Raw genomic sequence first — 22,382 nt, 5'->3', positions numbered from 1 at the left:
GATGCTGGATTTCTTTATCTTTGCCACAACGCAAGGCCTGCTTTTCTCTGTAGATCTGGATAGTAGAACCCTTCAGTGGTTCTAGATGGTACATTGAGTATGAAGGCACAGCACTGAGGCCTTAACCATGAGCTAAGAAGGTGCCCAGTACAATTAAAAGAGCTGTGGAAACATTAGATAAAGCTGGGGATTGCAGTGTGAGAATGTAGTGGAAGCTGATCTGAGCGTATTTAAGCATTGAGATATTCGGAGGTAATCTAAGTACAGCTGAAGAAATATCAGATGATCAGAACATGGTTGGAGAGGATTGTTCTGGAGGAGTCTGTCTTATGTAAACCTCAGACGTTTAGTCTGGTCTGCTCTTGATTGTTGAAGTCTTCACTATGAGTGGTGAAGATCCAGTGAGCTCTCTAAGGCCTTAAGGAAGATGGTTCTAGATGCAGGGGAGTCTGAGATGAGGGGTTAAAAAGATCTCAGAACTATTAGAATTAGAGATGTTATAAATAAGGGGACCAGACACTGTTTGAAATACAGCTCTGGAAAAAATGAAGAGACACCCCACATGATCAGTTTCTCTGATTTTACTGTTTATAGGCAGTGTGTTTAAGGGAAATGAACATTTCTCCTAAATTCCAAATAAAATATTAATATTTAGAGCATTTGTTTATTTGCAGAAATGACAACTGCTCAAAAATCGCTGCTCAAATAATGCACAGAAATGATGATAATAATGATAATGTACAGAAGTTATTATTGAATTTTAAACAGAACAGTACTAATATCTGAACTTTGAAAGCATTCAGAAATCACTATGGTGAAATAAGCTCGACAGCCAATCACAGCTCTCAGCAGGCTCGTCTCGGCAGGCTCTCCACTACTCTTTCACATTGCTGTTGGGACTTTATGCCAGTCATAGTCTGCTAACTCAGCTAACTCAGCTTTGTTTGATGAAATGCCTGGAGTTGAAAAGGCTGTCAAACACATGGTCCGTATCAGACCTCATTTTTATTTTATTATTCAGTTCAATTTGTGCAAAAAAAGAGGAAAAACTTTCTGAAAATGATGGAACAAAAACTTTTTTGGAAAATATCAGAACTGGCAATGACAAGAGGTCTTGACCATTTGTGATAGACACAGATGGAATTTGGCTTCTGCAGAGAGGGTAAAGGGCCTTGCTCAAGGGCCCAACAGTGGCAGCTTGCTGAGCCCGGGTATCGAACCCACAACCCTGTTATCAATAACCCGGAGCTCAAACCGCTCAAACCGCTGAGCCCGCTGAGCCACCACTACCCACTTCCTCAATAGTGATGTCAGTGTGTATATTAATGATGTTTGGCTCAGCGGTTAGAGCGCTGGGCTATCGATAACATGGTTGTGGGTTTGATTCCTGGGCTCGGCAAGCTGCTACTGTTGGGCCCTTGAGCAAGGCCCTTTACCTCTTCTGCTTCCCGGAGGATGGAGTGGGCTGCCCACTGCTCTGGGTGGGTGTGTGTGTTCACTACCACAGATGGATTAAATGTAGAGGACACATTTCGCTGTACCTTTTTTTATTTTAAGGCCTATTCACACCAAGTACGATCTTTTTTCCGACAAAAAAAAAACAAGGCTAGAAACTCCCTGCTCCCTGCCTGCCTTTGCTCTCTTTAATTTCCTTCCTCCACACGAGGTAAACACTGCGAACTATAGCTTGGAAATGTCATGGTTTGGGGGCGGCTGTGCTGCCACTGGGCCTGGCAGGCTCTCCATCATAGAACCCACTATGAATTCTTTGCTGTATCAGAGGGGGCTTGTTCAAATGAAGATCGAACGTCCAGATGACAATGGTTTTCATGGGGTGCCCTAACTTTTTCACATGACTGTATGTAGAAAGGATTGGGCAGACGTGATTGTGATCACACTAATCATCTCACTGTTGGGACAGTGTTCCCTCCAGCGAGCTGAAGACGAGCTCTAAACAAGAACCAGATGCTCGATTTCTTCACCTTTGCCACACTTCAGGATCACTTAACTGGGAAAGCACAAATCATCATAACTACTTTGAGCCGGCTTCTGCACACCGGGATCCTGTTTCAGCGCTCACAGTATGTGCAGAACATTTCTATTAAAAATGGTTTGTATTATTGCTGCTTCTCAGCGCAGTTCCAGCCAGAAGTGAGATCAGCCCATTTTAATGAGGCGTTGTGTGATATCTTCTCTGTGAATCTAATACTTGAAAGTTGTTTAAAACAAATCCCAACTAATGACATTCAGGGCTGGGTTTCCCAGAATCCTCGGAGCACAAAGATGGTCGAGTAAGTCTAGCAAAAGCATCACAATGAGCCCTCTCTCTCTCTCTACTAGCTGATGCCCATGTTTTATAGTCTGTGGAGAAACTGGGGCTGGAATTACAAAGAAAAGCTTTCCGAAGAAAAAACGTACAAAGAGTCTTAAGATTAAAAATGAAGACGTTCTGAAATGCAGTTCTCCAAACAAAAGAGGAAGAAGTTCTCAAATATTTAGTTATTTTTGTCTTGGGTAGTCATTTGTAACGTAGCCTTTATGCTGCATTTTACAGCTGTCATAAACATTTGTAATTTTTCCATTTTCAGTTCAATTTGTGCAAAAGGACAGGAAAACTGACTTAAACCAAGCGTTCCAAAAAAATCCTCCTCAGAAAATACCAGAATTTTGGCATGACGTCGGAAAGACGTTTCTTCCATATGTAAACACAAAGGCTACGTTCTCACAGCAGGTAAAATTTCCCAAATCTGAATCAGATTTTCTCACCAAATCTGATTTTTTTAGGCCGTTCACACTGTCATTTTAATGTGACCAACATCCCTGAACTGATCTGAACAGTTCACGCTCCTCAACATGCACAAAAGAGCAAAGCTCATCCAGCCAAAAACAATCTTATATATCAGTTTTATCATAGTCCTTTATGCTGCATTTTACATTTTTTAATTTTGAAGCTGCCTTTATTCAGTTCAATTTATGCAAAAGCAAGCTTTATAAACAATTATAAACACTGTCATTAATGTTAATTAATTTAATATGACCTACATCACCCACACTGAACAGTTCATCTGAACAGTTCACGCTCCTTAACATTCACAAAAGAGCAACGCTTGTCCAGCCAAAAGAAGTTAGTTCTGAGAGGAATTTTATGGAGGGCTGAGAATGTTGAGCATCAGCATCAGAGTATGTCTGACGACTCCAGCAGGTCTGATTATAACAGCCTAATTAAAAGGAGAGAGCCAGAAGGTAACACAGACACGGGAGCACCCTGAGAACACCAGCATCTATCTGCTCCACCGTCAACAAACCTGAGTGATCGCGTGTAAGCAGCGAGACGACAGCTCCTTACTGAAGGAAGTCCACAGTAACAGACACTTCCTCAATGATGATATTAATGTGCAGTGCGTGAGAAGACTTCTTTCATTTTCTTTTATTAAAGCACATTTAAAGGCCCTTTCACAAAGAGATCAATTTTTACAGCCAAAAAAAATGAACGTGTGTATATTAATGATGTTTTTACACTGGGTCTGAAACTGACGGACTGGGACACTGTGCTATTTGCCAGGTTTTAAGGCCTATTCACAACAAGTACAGAGCAGAGTGCTTAGGTGGTGCTGGAATATTACACTAAAACATCTGCATTTTAGTCTTTTTACGGCATGTTTTAACCTAAAATAACTGTAATATTTCAATGTGATGCAGAATCAACAGATATCGGCCTCTGCCCATCATTCCAATAATGATGCCTCCCTGGGCTCTGTCAACAAGGCTAGAAACTCTGTAGTTCTCAAATGTCCACTCTCTGTGTGTTGTCTCTGCTCCCTGCCTGCTTTTGCTCTCTTTAATTTCCTTCCTCCACACGAGGAAAACGCCGCAAACTATAGCTTTCCTCGCTAATGACCTCGCTAATGACCTCACTAATGACCACTCGTGGAAATTAAAAGAGAAGCAGAAAAAAGAAAGAGTGGGAATTTATGAGAGCTACAGAATTTCTACACTGGGTGTGAAGGTTTCACTACCTAGCTTGGTATATGTTGAGCTGCTGGCTTCTTCAGACTAGTCTATTAGACTACACTTAGCATCTGGGAAACCTGAAAATGGGCTTAATTAAGCACAGATCCTTTTGAACGATGTGTCGGCAGTGTGTGAGAATTTATGACAAAAATAAAGCCAAAACTGCACAAGAAGCCCAAAAGGCGCCGCACCTGCATGGCTGCAAGTACCCAGCGTTTTTACACTTACTGCCAGCTATGCTCCAGGGGCACAGTGTACTTCTGGCTGGTTGTTTGGAAAAAAAAATCCATGGCTGTGGAGTCGTTTTTAAGATGGGTGTAAAAAAAAAAACTGTATAAAAATTATGAAATGTGCTTCCAGTGCCGTTTATTTGGGCTAGGAGTGGATGCGAGCATGGGATGAACCATTAATTAATCTGTACCGGAAGATAATTGCTTAGCAGAGCAGAGTGCTTAGGTGGTGCTGGACTATTACACTAAAACATCTGCATTTTAGTCTTTTTACAGCATGTTTTAACCTACAATAACGGTAACATTTCAGTGTGATGCTGAAGATTTATGTTCTATAAAGATTTATGTAACAGAATCAACAGATATCGGCCTCAGATATATTCCCATAATGGTGCCTCCCTAGCTAAAATACATAAATTAAGACAAAAAGAGTTATTACTGTGTGCAGAATAAACTAGATGATCTTGATGCGAATTTAGTAATGGAGTTTTTTCTTTTTTTAATTCAGCTCATAGCGCACAGGCTACAGCCACTACTTTAATAATATGCTGCATCTCAGTGGGAGAAGGACGGAAAATCAAAGGTAGTGAACATTTATTATAGAAAATACAGTTAAAATGTATTTTTGCAGCTCTGGAAGTCTCCACCTTGAAGAGAAAAACAAACCTAAAAAAAGCTGTAAAACCAGGCCAATCCCCCCCCCCCCCCACCCCACCCCCATATTTTCTCACACCACCTTTCGAGGCTAAATGCAACAGCTATTTGGGACAATATGGAAGTCAGGCTAAAAAGGCTTGGAGGAAACCTGGTAAACAAGCAGGTGCTAGGCTGAAAGCTAACCTGACCCACCAGCTACTATCTCTTCAACTAGCTACCTGCACACTGAGCCTGGAGGACAGCAACATTATAGGTAATTAGATTCGGTAAGGCAGAGCCGGCTCAAGACAGACTCGAATTATGCAGCCGCTTAGGGCCCCCACACCACCAGGGGGCCCCCAAGAGCAGTAAGATATCATGATAAAAAAATGACTGTAAAAATAACATTTAAAAATAAAACGAAGTGGTATTACACAGGTAAAAGCATTTTTATATTAATTTATTTTCATAGTTGGCACACCGATAACTGGGTTAATCAAGTCCTGCTGTAGGCTGCTCCACTGTTGGGCAAAAGCAGATACGCGTGGGTGATCAGTAAAGCAGTGGGGCAGTGGTGGCTTAGCGGTCAGCGCGCCAGGCTATCAATAACAGAGTTGTGGGTTCGATTCCCGGGCTTGGCACGCTGCCACTGTTGGCCCCTTGAGCAAGGCCCTTTACCCTCTCTGCTCCCAGGGCACTGGAATTGGCTGCCCACCGCTCTGGGTGTGTGTGTTCACTACCACAGATGGGTTAAATGTGGAGGACACATTTTGCTGTACAGTGACAAATATGTGTACCTTTAAAGGCTTCTCTCTCCCTATGGAATGATGAAGTATCTGGTGGTATGGGGGGGCCCATAAAAGCTTGGGTCCTTCTATTTACTCACCTTTGTCAAATATTAATTACTGTGTAATGTTTTTATTAAGTGGAAATAAAGCTGAGGATTCTGAGATATCGTCACATTGTCCTGCAAAAACCTCATACCTCCAAAAAGGCAGCCTTAAAGGAGAAGGGAATTCTTTCAATGGAAGTCAATGTAAAAGATCTTATATTCATTCGTAATTTTGGAGCATTTCTATTGGTCCATTCATCATAAAAATGTAAACTGTCAGATTCACATTATGTCACAGTGAAAGAAATTAAAATTAAATGAATTAAATGTAGGGAAGACGCCGTGTTTCTTTCTGCTCTGCTCTGGCCGGTAGATGCTCTGCACCTCACCCTGGATGCAGCGGCTTAACAAGGAGGGCTCTGATGAGGGTCCTCGTTCCCCCTGACCACAGCTATGCACTGTTTACCCAGCCTGATGCATGCTAAATAAAGAGGAGACTCTGTGAGAAAGCCAGCATTTACCGTTTTCATTCCCGGACTGGGCAGAGCTCACCAGAGCACTTCTCAGAAAGAGCAGCCGGAGCTCATCCTTGAGCACATCCTTCAACAGAACGCTCCGAAGGACTGGAAAGCATATGGTACGGATGGTTTGTGGTCACAAATTGAAGAAAAAAAGAGTAACGCACTGGATCGAACTGATTCAGGTGTGTAAACAAGAATCCAATTTATTGAAATATACAGTATTGTGCAGAGGTTTTAGGCACTTAAGCACACTATTTAAAATGATTTCTACTGTGGAAGCTCCAGATCTCATCAGAACAGATAAAGCAGGTAAACATAAATCCAGTAAAAAACAAGAGCTTCTCATTCTGAGGAAAGAAAGTAGTGAGATCTTGTCGGTGAGCTAGTCTGAGTCCAGGTTTCTCCTGGACGCCCCCCAGTCCAGCCAGCACAGCGTGGAGGATGTGTTCAACTCCATCATCATCAGCAGCAGCAGCAGCTCACCTGATTTACCATCATTAAGCCCTGATTTACCATCAAACCAGGTGTTGATCTGAGGAGAACTTTGGAGATGTTATTCGTATTTCATCTTGTATTGGTGTTTTACTGAGGAAATAAGCACTTTCTGCCCAGATAAGCTAATATTCTTATTTTCAGAGGGGGCTAAAACTTTTTCAAACAGAAACGTATTAAATTTTAACCAACTTTTGCTGAGAATCGTGTTGATAAAATTGATGAAACTGCTCAGCTCAGCCTGTGGGGGGAGACTCGAAAAGGTTCAGAAAGTGTGATGAACTGTGGTTAGTCAAGTTTTTTAGAGGAACAACGATTCACAGCATTGAGTAAAGCCTCTGCTGATTTCAGTTCAACAGCAACGTACAATGTTTACAATAAATACTTCAGCAAAAACTTAAATATAAAACATGGGACTGGAGAATAAACGGGGGTGGGGGGTAGGGTGGTGTTTGGGTTGGAGTCATGGAAAAGTCTGAAAAACTCTGCATTTGCCAGCTAATGAAGAATCCCGCTTCAATTAGTGAACATTCAGAGTCACAAAGGCACACAGTCAGGAGTTCAGTCAGTACTGAGCACAGCCAAAAGAATGACAATGGCATTGTGGGAAGGCCCGGGTGGATGCGGCACCTTGCAATTAGTAATCTGTTCTCGACGGTGCTTTTCCGCCTTCGGGGAGAACCATGGCTTATTCAGGGCCCGTCCTCCATCCACTCAGGAACACACACGAGTGGAATTTAAACACCAGCACATGCTCAGAAAGTCCACTGGGATGTCCAGTCGCGCTGAAAGAAGTGGCACTTTGAGGTTGTAGCTGATTCAAATGTGTATCATTTCTACATTCCTCCACAATTTGTTCCGTTGTTCAGTTTATTAACTTTCATATATTTGAATCCCTTAGGATTTATTATTATTATTATTATTATTGTTAATTAGGTGTCATCAAACTCGTCCATCATCCTGATTCTGATACTAATACTGATTTCCTGACACCCTCGATAAAGACACATATACGACACCTCCTTTTAATAAAAAACTGAAGGTGGATGTGCCGTAACGCTTTCACAAGTACAGTCCAGCTTCAAAAGTGACGCAACATTCAGCTTTAATTCTAATGATTCTTCTAGTCTGGCTAATAATAAGGCGTCCCACAACATCCAGCGCATCCCGAAAATGCAGGAATGATCTGTTCCACCTTGCTCTGCTGCATTATTACAGATAATCAGACTGACTTGTGAAAGGGTTTACCCAGAAATGGGTGTGAGTAGCCCGGCTAGGGCTCTTACGGTACATAGAAGTCACATTTCGTGGATTGGACCTGAAGCAGAGCTGGGCAATATGATGATATTTTATCATATAGTATCGTGATAAATGTTGTTATGGTGATAACAGTATGCTTTTCTAAGCATATGAAGGATCCTGTTAGTGCTTAATAAACACTGATCTGATAATTAGACTGGTTTAAGTAGATGTTGAGTAAAATCAGTTTACTTGGTACAGGAGAGAATCTGAATAGTGGTTTGTCAATTCTGGTGTTTTTAGTCTATGATTATTTGTATCGTGAAAAACGTCTTTAAATATCGTGATAGTACTGTTACCATATCGCCCAGCCCAGTTCAGTACAATGGGGAAAAAGCCCTGAAAGCCTTCGACTAGCCTTCTATTTTACTATTTACACTTTCATTTTAGACACCAATCAGCTCATGCTAAGCTTACCATGGCATGTACCAGCTTAAGGCAAGGGTTCCCAAATGTTTTCAAGTCAAGACCCACCTGTACCCACTTTTAGCAAGTACACTGTTCTTTCCTAAAACAGTAAATTATTGCATTGTATAAAATAATACAAGAATTACTCTGTTATCAGTTCTGGATTCAGCTCTAATCTTCAGTATGAACACATTAATACAATCATAATTAGAACTGTTTTGTTCAAATATCTGTTCTGACCTGGGTTGTTCAGCATCACTGTTAAATGGTAGAGTGAGCATTACATTAAACACTCTCTCTACTATTTAAGATGATCTTAATACTGAGAAACCTGACAAGCCTTGGCCAGCTTGGGTCAGCGTGCTGCTCTGTATCTGATCTATCTGATCTATCACTGCAGATAAAGAGGAAAGTGATGTACTTTTAGAATACACTATTTTAATTCTATGCATTAATATAATGATACAGTATTATGATATTTTGTTGTATTGTTTTGTATGTATTCGAACTGTATGAGGAACCTAATATTTTAAGGCCCTATTTTAGGCACTGTAAAATATGCTGTATTGAAAATTGTATGGAATCGAGACCACTGTACTGAATTATATTGGGAATTGTTCCACCTCGAAATATGAACTGCTGGACATTTGGACATTTTGGCGTTTTTCACTTTATGACATATTATATATATATATATTGTCTCCAGATTTCATAATGGACCAACAGAAATGCTCCAAAATGACTTGGATGCAAATATTTTTCCATTGACTTCCATTGAAAGTTCTGAAGCTTTTTCCTGCTCCTGTAAAGTTAGCATTTTGGATTTTTCATGTGACAGCATAGGTATGAAATGTGCTGTAAACAGACAATCAGCAGGCTTGATTTGGAAAGATGCATGCCTGGTGGCTCACTTACGTATGCAGTGATCCTGAATCACATTATATCTTGATACTTAGTACCCTAAAAGTACTGATTCGATATGAATACCGCTCTAGAAATGAATTCACATTTGAATGAAGCCACTTCAGTGCATCACTTCTTTGCCCAATGTACACACCAGCACATGCATGAGCTCAAGACTCCAAAGTCCAACTCATCTCAACTTCAAGTAGGCTGGTGTGGAGTAGTTAAAAAGCAGGAAATCCATTCGGTACAGGTTGTAGAGTTTCTTCTGATAGAAGGGGCTGATGTTGTCGAAGAACTTGGCCGCCATGTCTCCAGTGGTCCTTGTGCTTTTGGAGGAGGTCGGGAACTGGACCTCCTGGTCAGCTCCAGCCAGTTTCAGCAGGTATTGCGAGTCCTGCTCCAGAGTTTCGTATTTCCCCACCACGTCGTAGTGGATAAGGCAGGGGTGGCACAGTGAATGAACCCTCTCCCAGTGCTCATTGAACGGCTCCTCTTTCTGAGTCCGCGGGTCGACCAGGTAGTACACAAACTCCTCGAACGAAACGTCGCTGCCTTTCTCCAGCGCCTCCGCCTGGGGGTTGACCCGGTGCTTGCGGATGATCTTGGTCCCGTAGCGCTTGTGGAAGGCAGTGTTGTAGTTGCGGGTGAATTTGTTCCGGTAGGCCGACACCAGCCTCTCGAAGGGTTCCCGGACGAAGATGAATTTGAGGTAGGTGCGCAGCCGCCGGTTGATCTCGGCCGTGCTGTACTCGGACAGCGAGCGCAGGCGTCCCGGCACGTGCGCCTCGTTAGCTGGGATGGCCAGTGGATCGTGGTAGCGCCCGTCGCCCGTCAACACCATCAGCACCCGCTTCCAATTGGTGCAGGCCACCTTGGGTACGTAGCAGTAGAGCAGGCCGTGCTTGTCATCCACGATGAGGTGTCGTAGGTCTTCGGGGGTCAACACGCGTCGCTTACGGATGTGTGAGCGACAACCCTCCTCCAATAGCTCCCGTCGACCCTGCAGCACAGAGGCCACCGCAGACTGATCCAGCTGTGGAGAAGACAGGGGAGGAGATTAATAACATAAAAAAAATACTGGACAAAAGTATTGGGACACACTGCGTAAACCTCTAATCATTGAATTTGGGCATTTCAGTCATTCCCTTTGCCACAGGTGTATAAAAAATCAAGCCCTTTCCACACAGTAGTGAAAGAACGGGTGGTTCTAAAGAGCTCACTGAACTCGTAGCAGCGAGAATAGGTGCCATAACAAGTCAGCTGGTGAAATTTCCTCCCTCCTAGATCTTCCACCATCAGCTGTGAGTGGTATTATTGAACAGTGGCAGTGGTTTAAGAGCAGCTCAGCCACTGAGTGTCTGTCAGACCACGTACAGTTACAAAGCTGGGTCAGCGCCGAGTGCTGAGCTCAGAGCATAGTGCAGAAAAGCCTCCAACGCTCTGATGCTGACTCACTAAATGCAGAGCTCCAGACCTGCTGCTAGAACTACCCCCAGCAAACTGACCGTCTGGTCTACGAAATAAACCGTCATCCATTGACACATGCAGTCCCTTCTTCTTTCACTGGAACTTGATGGTGAACTGGAAACTGGCGGTCACATGATGGTCATTGTCATGGCTGGTTAGGCCAGACACCGAGGAACAAACACTCGCAGGGATGGATCCAATGCAAGTACTTTTATTAACAGAAAAAGGGTACAACATAGAGGGTAAACAATGCAGCAACTAAAGGAACTAAATAGTAAAACAACATAAACTCGACAACCAAAACGGGCAAGCACAAAAGCACCCCTGAGAGCGGGGGGGGGGGGCTCTGGGAGCTGAACTAAGTGAGCTGGTGAGAGAGAGCTGGGGAACCAGCCGCTGAACCCTAAACGGCTAGGCCGACCAAACCTGAAGACTGAAGTCGAAGATGGTCGCCTAGCTGGAGTGAGAGTCGCGTATAAATCCAGGGAGCGAGCGAAGGTGCCTCGCAAAACACAACACTAAAAGCAAGGTCTGCTAGTGGACCTGAACTGTGAATCAAACTGGCCTAAACAAACCGTGATCTGAGTCACAAGCCTCTCGGGCTACCTCGAGGCTCTGAACCTACAATCCTCGGCGAGGAGCTCTGTAACCAAGCCCCTTAAGTACGCCCCCCATTAACTCAACAAGACATGATAAACCGGAATTGAACAACTGAACATGAACCAAGACACTGAACCGATACATTGAATCAAACTACATCGGAAACACAACAAAAGTCCTCCTGTGGGCGGCGGCTCGGAATCGAAACCTTGTATCTCTGAAATGATCAAAAAAATAACAAACTTTTTTTTATTAAATTAACCTTAACTTTCAGTGGAAGTGGAAATTCATGTGGTGGAAAAACTCACTCAGAGACTCAGAGACTCAACAAATGCTGTTAAAACTGAGGCTCTGAGTCATTTCTAATGGAACAAACGCATTCAGATGCATAAGCAGGTCGTTCTTTCTGGGGTTGAAATTGCAGCGTCAGCCGTGCCAGTGAATAACGATGCAGCCCGAAGTGCAAGGACAGACGCTTTGAGCCAGAAGCGTGACGGAACAGCAGCTTTAACGGCTGTTTTTCAGCTTGCTGTTCTGTGTTTCACTGAATCGTCAGAATTATGTTGCTCATGTTGCTTATGTTACCGAACCTGCAAACCCTATTAAAATTGTAACGATTGTGGGAGGTGAGAAGGAGGTAGTACAGAACCTAAAACCAAAACTAAGCAGCTTTACAAGGAACGTTCCGACATGGGCATGGCATCACACGGTGAAGGACACTCCCTGTGCATGCTGCCGTAACTTCTTGCTTATGTAGGAAATGAATCAGGAGTGAACTTGCCTCAGGTGCTTCTCACAGGGACGGGTTGGATTTTGGCCGAGAAAGTAACGGAGCAGGAAATGAGGCATGGGAGAAAGAAACCTGGAGATGAAGGCCTTGAGAATACACTGGGACAAAAGAGGATAGGTCAGGCCTTCTGTTTAAAATCATCCTATCCAGTGGACCAGAATCCGGGCTGATCCTGATATTTGAATGGATCGGGTATTGGCTACTTTAAGCCCGTTCAGTTTCTTGGAAGATTTTTACCACATATAAAATATATTTTATATTATATAAAAGACCCCGAATCTTGCGTCACAAGTCTGGAGCCAATCAGCGGATCCCTACGTTATTAAACCCTCCCACTGAGCAGTTCTGTTGCCCCACGTACGGCTAGCTAACCATGCTGAGAAAACCAGGCCCAGCTCAGTTAATAAATCTTCCGTGCCGACCTGTATCCACCTGGAAAAGCCACCGGACCTGGTCACCCTCGGCGCTCAGAACCGGTGCAGCGGAAATGAGGCCACAGTGGAACCGTTTGGGATTGAGCCACAGTTTGATGTTCCAGACTCACCAGATTCATTCATTCACTGACGTTATTGAGCTGGATGTACTCATGAGGGTCATTTCAGGTTCCAGGTTCGTTCACAGCAAAGACAGATCAGTGGTCAGTGGTTTTGCTGTAATGCTCATTTTGTAGGTCCAAATGTCTAGACTTAGGTTACATAACATCCTTACGATCTAATAATGAGAAATATTACACATGCTGCATGACATCAGCAAGAGGAACCCTCCGGCTATTATTCACAAAGCTGAAATTTCCACTAAAAGAGGAAATTGCATTGTTATCTTTGTCATAACTTCTGCAGACAGACCATTAAGTGCCGCGTAAATCTAACGTTCTGTTTGTGGCCGTAAATGACAGCGGCTATCGCTGTAGGACAGCTGGACGGTTCTCAGTTGGAGTTCTGCTGCACAACGTGATTTCATGCAGATAAATGTAGCCCCCTGAGACAACCTGGCAATCCCTCGCAAGAACACCGATCTCGAGCAGTTTTCTCTCACAGTACTTTCAAGTGAGTCCAGCACCAGCGGATGACGCCGCCTTCGTCCAGCGGAACTGGGGTTGGAGATGGTGGGTAGGGGGTTTGGGAGGAGGGGGGGGGGGTCTGTATGGAATGTGGACGAGTTTTGTTTTTTTTTTCCTAGGGACTTAACTTTCCCCTGTCCTCGAGACCGTCCCTTCAGAAGCAGAGCCTGAGGAATGTGTCCTCTGAGCTTAGCTTAAAAACAGAGCTCCGCACCTGAAGCAACTCAAAACCATTAAAACATGGAGAGAGAGCAAATGAGGTCGGTTACGGCTGAGATTACGGTTCTAATTCGGTTCCAGACTACATTAACCTCACTTTGAACCAGGAGGGATCACTGCTAACTGCAGAGTAACTGATAACACAGCGTTTTTTGAGTTAACTCAGTGTAGCTTAGTCGGTTTGTTTGCTAGGGATGTCCCGATTCGATCCAGTGAGCCGGGATCGGGGCGGATCCAGGCATTTGAATAGATCAGGTGTCTGCTTTTAAGGTTCTGATCCACTTTTACGATCCAGATCCTTGGATTTGTTGTAGCAGAGCGCCCTCTGGCTTCCTCTAGGCACCATTGACTGAACGATTTTCAGCTGCCACCTGTTGCAGCAAGAACCTCTGAAACTACCCTGAACATGATCCCTGTTCATTTGTGACCTTATCGAGCTGATCCACCTTCGATTGTATTAACTAGCATGCTATTGGTTAGCTAGCCGAGTTTCTGTCCCGGAAATATAAAGACCCTGAATCTTGCACCACAAGTATGGAGACAATTTTGTGCCCTTATTAATGTAAATAAAACAAAAGCGAGCTTTATCTGAACTGATAGGTGCACTGACGCTAACGGTTATTAGCCTAAACAAGGCTAAAGTCCTCTTGCCCAGACTTTCCGTTCCACCTTAAATAATACAGCAGTTACGTTCCCCTGTTGAAATGTAAACACTGTAACTGCAGCACTGTTTAAAGTGGAATGGAGAGCATTAGCATTAGAAGCCAACTTCAGATCAGCTTAGCTCAGAGCCTGTTGTAAACGGGACGCAGCAAAACAGGCCTCAGACTCAGAGGTGTTGATGAGATTCAAACTTATGGGCAGTTAGACAGTCGCTCCACTCTAGAGCTGTGAAGCCGTTGACCATTTCCAGGTCCAAAAAAGCAGGGAAAGGTAAAGATACTCAGAACTGGGTTTGTATGTAGTGTAATTTAACAGCTCTTGACCGGCCCTACGGTCTAACTGCTGCTCATCAAGTGTTAGGAGATCGTCAGTTCAAACGGAGACGAGGGATGAGGAGATGAGGGGGAACATCTGAGGTTTGACTGGAAGTACTAATCATTTAGGCCTATCATTACTTTAGAAACTTTTTGTAAAAGTGTCCAATGACCATGACCAACCTGATCACTGTTGTAGAGCGTCTGCAGGGGGGTTCTCCTAGACTTTCCTGGCAGGCTGGTTCTTCCAAAAAGCTGCTCTGTAGCTACAAGCACACAAACAGAAGAAAGACAAAGGTAAGAAATGGAATCAGAGACTAGTCCTAAAGGTCTAGCCCATCATATGACCTGTGAACTGAAGCGCTGAAGGGTTCCTGAAGGATTCAACTACCTTCTGTTTCTGCAAGAAAAAATCTGAAGAAACAAACACGAGGTTGGTTGGTATAGCAGACCTTTAACACCACTGTCCTCCACATGTAAGGGTTCAAATCCCCACCTGATCAAGCACACTGCACTTTACCAATACGAGCACCTGGGCAAGACCTTTAAGAGCTACTTTTAATGAATCACTGTTAATTTCACTTATTTAATGTAAAGTTTTGCTATATATTAAATTAACATATTAACAATTGTTGTACTGTATACATGCAAATATGCAATTACGTAATTAATCACATTAATATTCAATTTTCCAATTGAACTTTTGATTTTGTTCCATTTATTGCAATTTTTAAAAAACATAAAACACACAATTCACAAAAACATGGCAAATTATGACACTATACACCATATGTCCAAATGTTTGTGGACACTTCTTCCAATGAATGCATTCAGCTACACCCATACACCCACTGCTGACACAGATGTGCAAATGTAAGACTCTCTCTGGAGCAGATAAACATCATGAACCTATTGGCACCATGCTGTCTAATGCCAGGTATGGACTAGAGGGGTATAAAGCTGTGGAGCAGTGGAAGAACTGTGTTCTCTGGAATGATGGATGGTGGAGCTCCATACGATACTTTTGGGATGTGTTGAGGAGTTGGGGAAAATGAGGTGGGGTGGTGAGCATCCAACATTCTGACCTCACTAATACTCTTGTCGCTGAATGCAATCAAATCCTCACAGCAATGCTCCTCCAAAATCTAGTAGAAAGCCCTCTTCCCTGGACAGTAGGACAAAAGCAGGATCAACCTTTTAATACCCTTGATTTCAGAAGAAAAGCAATGAATGAGCAGGTGTCCCAATACTTTTGTCCGTTTGTCTCTGCTTCTACATTTACGCTGAAAGGGGGCCGGTTCACATGACAGTACTGTTCCACCACAAAGCTGAGGTCAGTGCTGTTTAACCCCACACACCTCAGATATGTGTATGTGGTCCACACTCCAGTTCCTCATTCTCATGACTTTCACATCAGCGTCTTCACACACGTCGCTGAAGGACAGGTCTGGAGATGAACAGCTGAAGAATCAGCCTGTAGGGTTCAGAGGTCGGAGCAGGGCGGGGTTTCCGGCTGACCACAGTCATCAGACATAAACCTCTCCCTTCAAACTGACAAACTCTATAGGAACACTGTGTTCTCTCCTACACTCCTCTCTGCCTTACTCCCCTTCTCTCCTATCTCTCTCTCACACACACAAACACACACACACTTATATACACACTCACATTTCGCCAAGTCAAGTCTACGCTGAGGCCCTTGCTGGCCGTAGTGTAAGTGATTGGTTTTGCACATGTGCCAGCAAAGTCAATCAGCGAGGGGGAGAGAGAGAGAGAGAGAGAGAGAGAGAGAGAGAGAGAGAGAGTTAGATAGTGAGAGAGAGTTAGAGAGTGAGAGAGAGTTAGAGAGTGAGAAAGAGAGAGAGTTAGATAGTGAGAGAGAGTTAGAGAGTGAGAGAGAGTTAGAGAGTGAGAAAGAGAGAGAGTTAGATAGTGAGAGAGAGTTAGAGAGTGAGAAAGAGAGAGAGTTAGATAGTGAGAGAGAGTTAGAGAGTGAGAAAGAGAGTTAGATAGTGAGAGAGAGTTAGAGAGTGAGAAAGAGAGAGAGTTAGATAGTGAGAGAGAGTTAGAGAGAGAGAGAGAGAGTTAGATAGTGAGAGAGAGTTAGAGAGAGAGAGAGAGAGTTAGATAGTGAGAGAGAGTTAGAGAGAGAGAGAGAGAGTTAGATAGTGAGAGAGAGTTAGAGAGAGAGAGAGAACAAAGAGAGAGAGAGAGAACGAAGAGAGAGAGCGAGAGAGAGAGAGTGAGAAAGAGAGAGAGAACGAAGAGAGAGAGAGTGAGAAAGAGAGAGAGAACGAAGAGAGAGAGAGAGAAAGGGAGAGGGAATGAGAGAGAGAGAAGGAAAGACAGAGAGAGTTAGAGAGAGAGAGAGAGAGAGAGAGAGAGAGAGAGAGTGAAGAGAGAGAAAGAGAGAGAACAAAGAGAGAGAGAGAACGAAGAGAGAGAAAGAGAGAGAACAAAGAGAGAGAGAAAGAGAGAGAGTGAGAAAGGGAGAGGGAATGAGAGAGAAGGAAAGAGAGAGAGAGTTAGAGAGAGAGAGAGAACAAAGAGAGAGAAAGAGAGAGAACAAAGAGAGAGAGAGAGAGAACAAAGAGAGAGAAAGAGAGAGAACAAAGAGAGAGAGAGAGAGAGAGAACAAAGAGAGAGAGAGAGAGAGAACAAAGAGAGAGAGAGAGAGAGAGAGAGAGAGAGAGAACGAAGAGAGAGAGAGAGAGAAAGAGAGAGAGAGTGAGAAAGGGAGAGGGAACGAGAGAGAGAGAAGGAAAGAGAGAGAGAGAGAACAAAGAGAGAGAGAGAGAACAAAGAGAGAGAGAGAGAGAGAGAGAACGAAGAGAGAGAGAGAGAAGGAAAGAGAGAGAGAGAGAACGAAGAGAGAGAACAAAGAGAGAGAGAGAGAGAACAGAGAGAGAGAACAAAGAGAGAGAGAGAGAGAGAAAGAGAGAGAGAGTGAGAAAGGGAGAGGGAATGAGAGAGAGAGAGTTAGAGAGAGAGAGAGAACGAAGAGAGAGAAAGAGAGAGAACAAAGAGAGAGAGAGAGAGAGAGTGAGAAAGGGAGAGGGAATGAGAGAGAGAGAGTTAGAGAGAGAGAGAGAACGAAGAGAGAGAAAGAGAGAGAACAAAGAGAGAGAGAGAGAGAGAGAGAGAGAGAGTGAGAAAGACAGAGAGAAAAAGAGAGCGAGAGAACAAAGAGAGAGAGAGGGAGAGTCAATTGGGCAGAGAGAGTGAGAGAGAATGAAGAGAGAGTGAGGGAGAGAAAGAGTGAATTGGTGGGAGAGATACAGAGAGAATGAAGAGAGAGAGAGTGAGAGAGAAAGAGAGAGAGAGTAATAGAAAGAAAATGGGAGAGAAAGAGAAAAAGGAAGAGGAAGAGAAATTGGGAATAAAAAGAGGGAGAAGAGAGAAAGAGAAGGGGCGAGAGAGGAGGGAATGAGACAGAAACGAGAGAGAGAGAGAAAGAGAGAGAGAGAGAGAGATAAACAGGAAGGATGAGAGAAACGGGTGAAGAGTGAGTTAAACAGGGTGGGGGTGAGTTTGGAGTGAGACACGGGTGGGTGGCAAGTTAAGGCTGGGTGGACCGGTCTGGAGAAGAGCCCAGCAGGGACAGAAATTGTGCGAACAGCAGTAAGGAGACAAATAAGTGAACAGGGGATAAAGGGGGGCTGGACGCATAGCTTTAGATGTGGACCATATGCACTGGTGCAGAACATAGAGGGAGCAGTACACACACACACACACACACTCACACACTCACTCACACACACACACACACACACACAGGCCAGCGTGGCTGTTCTCCAGAGCCCTGTTCCATATTATGCTTCAGGATACAAAGTTACAGCCAGACAGAAAGGCTACAGGAAGCGAATATACAGACCAGCGGAGCTCGGACTCTCTTACTGACTTCTATAGGCTGTAAACTGATCTGCCAAGAAATGTTTGGTGTGTGTAATCTGCTTCTACAGGGCTAATGTAGCTAACGAGCAGTGTTAGCAGCTCACAGCTACCAATTAGCACCCGAAAAACGCTAGGCTGACCAAAGCAAGCGCACAAATACCTCTGGAATGGCTATAAGCTAACACTAGGCCATCGAAGCAAGGGACGATGCTGTTTTCCGGCATCTGGGAGACTCTAAAAAGGCTAAAAGCTAGCGCTAGGCTAAACAGTGCAACAGCCGCTGCGGTTATCTGGTGCACGGGAGCCTCAGGAGCGGCTAAAAGCTAATGCTAGGCCTATAAAGCAAGGATCAATGCAGTTATCTGGCATCCAGGAGCCTCTGAAACATGTCAAAGCTGGAGCTACACCGACCCAAGAAAGGGTTGATGCTGTTTTCCGGCATCTGGGAGACTCTAAAAAGGCTAAAAGCTAAATACTGCCTGGTAAAGGACTCACGCCTCGCCTCAGAGCCTTAAGATGTGGACCTCATATTTACTACTTTTTGGATGTGAAGGGCCCAGGACCCTTATGGTTATGGTGGAGCCATGTAGGGAGGTTCTTTAACGAGCACTATACATGTGTATAGGTTTTCCATGTATATGAAGACTTATAGCTCTCTGACTTCCATATAAACCCCCTGCCTGTACTAGAAGAGCCCTTGAAGAACCACCATTTTCGACTTTTCCTGAAGGTGACCAAACATATGTCTCCATTCCGCCTCGTTCTTCATGCCACTGTCTGAACCTATCCTAATCTGAAGTCTCGCGATGTATATATTTCAGACACAGCACAGCAGCCTGCTGAAGAGGAAATGTCACTGGTCTGTGTGTACGTGTTTCGCAACCACGAAACCTCACAAGCGTCAAACTTCCGCTTCAGACTTCATGAGTTTGTCACAGGATATAACCAGCCAGATAGAACTAGCTGAACTTCAACTTTTCAGATCACTGAAATTCCTCTGCACCGACAACACGGCTGATCTCGAATGGCGTAGCACTGGATATTCCCACACATCACTGTCATCACTGTTCTGAGCTGGCTGAACACTTGCTGTGCTCATTTGATCCATCATATTTGGATCTCTGAGTTGAACCAACTTCCAGTAGACTGGGTTTAGTCTGCTGCCACTGGCCACCAGATAGTGACTGGCCCATGCAAGTTGGAAGAGAGTCAGCTGTGGTGATTTAGGGTAGGGTTTCGTACACCTTTCCAAACCCTCATTCATTTGCATACAGGGCTCACCTCACTTACCTTCACGAAGCTTCGCCTGATTAGATAAACTAGAGCTGCATGTGGAAATACAGGTCACTATTGGTCACTATTACATGGAACAGGATTTGTCAATGAGACGGTCGGCCTCCCTCAGAAAAGCTGTGCGCGAATCTTCAAACCAGACGGCGCATTGGATGGATTATGGGTATTGCATTTCCGTTTAGTGTACAGCACTATAAAATAGTGACACCCCAAAGTAGTGCACTATAGTGAACAGTGAATAGGGCACAGTTTAGACATAGCTTAGGTTAGGTGGGTAAGTGGAAAGCTTCCCAAGCCTTCCTAAGGGAGAGCCCTGGACTGGCTAAGACTGTATGTAGCTGGGCGATATGGTAAAAATACTATATCACGATATTTAAAGATTTTTTTCGCGATACACGATTTATCGAATATAATCACAGACTAAAAACGACAAATTCTTATAAACTACTATTCAGAGACTCTCCTGTACTGGATACAGTGATTTGTGGATTGTATGACCATCTTTATCAGCCCGATATTCCAATTTACCAACAATGCAAACTTCGCTGAGCGACTACATTTGAGGGTAACCCCGCAAATCTGACTTCTGGCCACAGTGTCGCTTAAACACAGCCTTGGGAACACTCCACTTACACATAAAGTGACATAATACATCCATTTAGCGTGGCCGTTTTGGAACTCCGCCCAACACGGACGACGGAATATCCAGGAAAGCCATCTTTCCTTGATCTCTCTGGCTATCTGAGGGGAAGCCAGCCGCTTTTGAAGGTGCCCAAACAATGGAGGCCTTTTTAGACCTCGTTAGTATGCACAATGAACGAAGCCTTCCCAAGTCAACTGAGGCCAGGCGGCAGCAACAAAGGCCGCTTGCTGGAATGCTGCGGAGGCTTGTGGCCATTTTTGTTGGCCCGCGATGGCTTAGAGGGGACGGCACACAAATCAGCGGGCTTCCATCTAATGCTTTAAACCAGGCCAGAGACAGGAATACCTCCTGCCGTGCAGAAACAGCTCACTTTCTAATCTCCAGCCTCCTGCAGCGTGCATATAGCTCGGGATTATGTGTGTGTGTGTATGTGCATGTGTGCGTGTGTGTGTTAGAGATGTCCCAATCCAGTTATTTTGCCCCACGAGTTGATCCGAGTCTCTTAATGCGGAGCATCAGCCGATACACATCCACTTTATCCCTTTTATTTGTATTTGCCAATAGAATAGGACTCGTGGAGCAGATAAACATCAACCTATAGGCATCATGCTGCCTAATGCCAGGTATGGGCTAGAGGGGTATAAAGCCCCCAGCATTGAGCTGTGGAGCAGTGAAAGTGGACGTGACATATAGGATGAGGATGAGGTGGGGTTGTGACCAACCAACATTCTGACCTGACTAATGCAATCAAATCCTCACAGCAATGCTCCTCCAAGCTCCAGCAGAAAGCCTTCTTCTTCCCTGGACAATGGAGAAAGTTACTCCAACAAAAGCAGGATCAACTCTTTTTTTTTTTAACCCTTGACATCAGAATAAACTATGAATGAGCAGGTGTCCCAATACTTTAGTCAATTTAGTCTAGATCCACACTACAGCCTGGATCCACTGGATCGGACCAGGGCAGATCTACTGTATACATGCTTGGCATCTTTCTTTCCGTCACTCTAATCCAGGACTCATCAGTCTCACTGATTGTCTGTGATTGCTCCTCGTGGTAAACTTCCTTTAGCTATACGACAATGAAAGGAAACCAGGTCACACAGCTGAAATACAGGCTCAGCCTCGGGGGACAATGTTTAATCACTATAAACAATCACACAGTGATAGTGAAAACGATAAGGGAAGCATGTGCAGGTCACACTTCCTGTGCAAGTCTGACAAACCGAAATCATCCAGACTGATATTAAAGGCTCAGACAGAAACATAGGGCTGCTGGTCTGGGGTTTGCATTAGTGGAGTATGAGCTCACAGACTGCATTCGACCGGTGGATCTGAGTTGGATCTGAGTCAGAAACACAGGCCTCCTCTATGCTTTCCTGGAAAATGAAGTCATTAAAGCTCTACTGAAACCTAACCCCAGTTCCATTAGAGGCTTAAGATCAGGCCCATAACCAAATCCCGATAAGAACCACTATCCCGATATGAGCTACGGTTCCTCCTCTGTCCTCGTCCCGAAGATGATAAGAGCTATAACTCTATAACTCTATAATTAATGACATGAGTAACTACAGGCTTAATTACATGATGAATTACATATACGTATATCCATACACTCTCCTGAGAGGTTCATTACTACTGGGGCAGGCCTAGTTTAGTTGGAGGAGTAGGTAATGCCATTTTTGCTGGTGTTTTTCAGTGACGTTTACGAACCAGGCGTCCCAGTGTCAGTGCTTACCCCCCTAAAAATCCTAGAAATAACCCCAGATCCTAACGGCATCTACAAATTGCCATGTTGATACATACTGCATCATATCCTGTGGCTTTTTCTTTAGTATGTGGTTGGTGTGGCGCAACGGATAGCACCAGTGAGCTACCGCACCAGGGGTTTGATTGCTGGCCTGGGTGGCTATGCTGTGCTACACCAATACATCTATATATCACTATATGTAACCTGAGCAGCAAAAACAGCCTGTTCTGAATTTACAATTTCACTATATATATGTATATACTAATTTATATGTTCAGTACTAATATGACAATGCTAATATACAAGAAAACTGTCAAATATGGGCCTTTAAAAAATTAATTTACTTAATAAGGATAT

At 44.1% G+C, this 22,382-nt stretch overlaps 1 protein-coding gene across 1 annotated transcript in view; it reads right to left on the bottom strand.

Moving 5' to 3' along the window:
- Positions 1-6,407: 6,407 nt before the first annotated feature.
- The window catches only part of LOC140576571 (carbohydrate sulfotransferase 11), a 30,415-nt gene continuing 14,440 nt past the window's right edge, over positions 6,408-22,382 (bottom strand). Inside the window, exons 2-3 of the mRNA XM_072696019.1 lie at positions 14,632-14,714; positions 6,408-10,368 (exon numbers count right to left, since the gene is read on the bottom strand). Of these exons, the coding sequence (XP_072552120.1) occupies positions 9,523-10,368; positions 14,632-14,714 (929 nt within the window). The 3' untranslated portion in view covers positions 6,408-9,522. The remainder of the gene's footprint in view (positions 10,369-14,631; positions 14,715-22,382) is intronic.

Source organism: Salminus brasiliensis, chromosome 14 (assembly GCF_030463535.1).
Source record: "Salminus brasiliensis chromosome 14, fSalBra1.hap2, whole genome shotgun sequence".
Taxonomy (NCBI): Eukaryota; Metazoa; Chordata; class Actinopteri; order Characiformes; family Bryconidae; genus Salminus; species Salminus brasiliensis.
The sequence above is the reverse complement of the archived record's forward strand: the minus strand, read 5'-3'. Positions and strand labels throughout refer to the sequence as shown.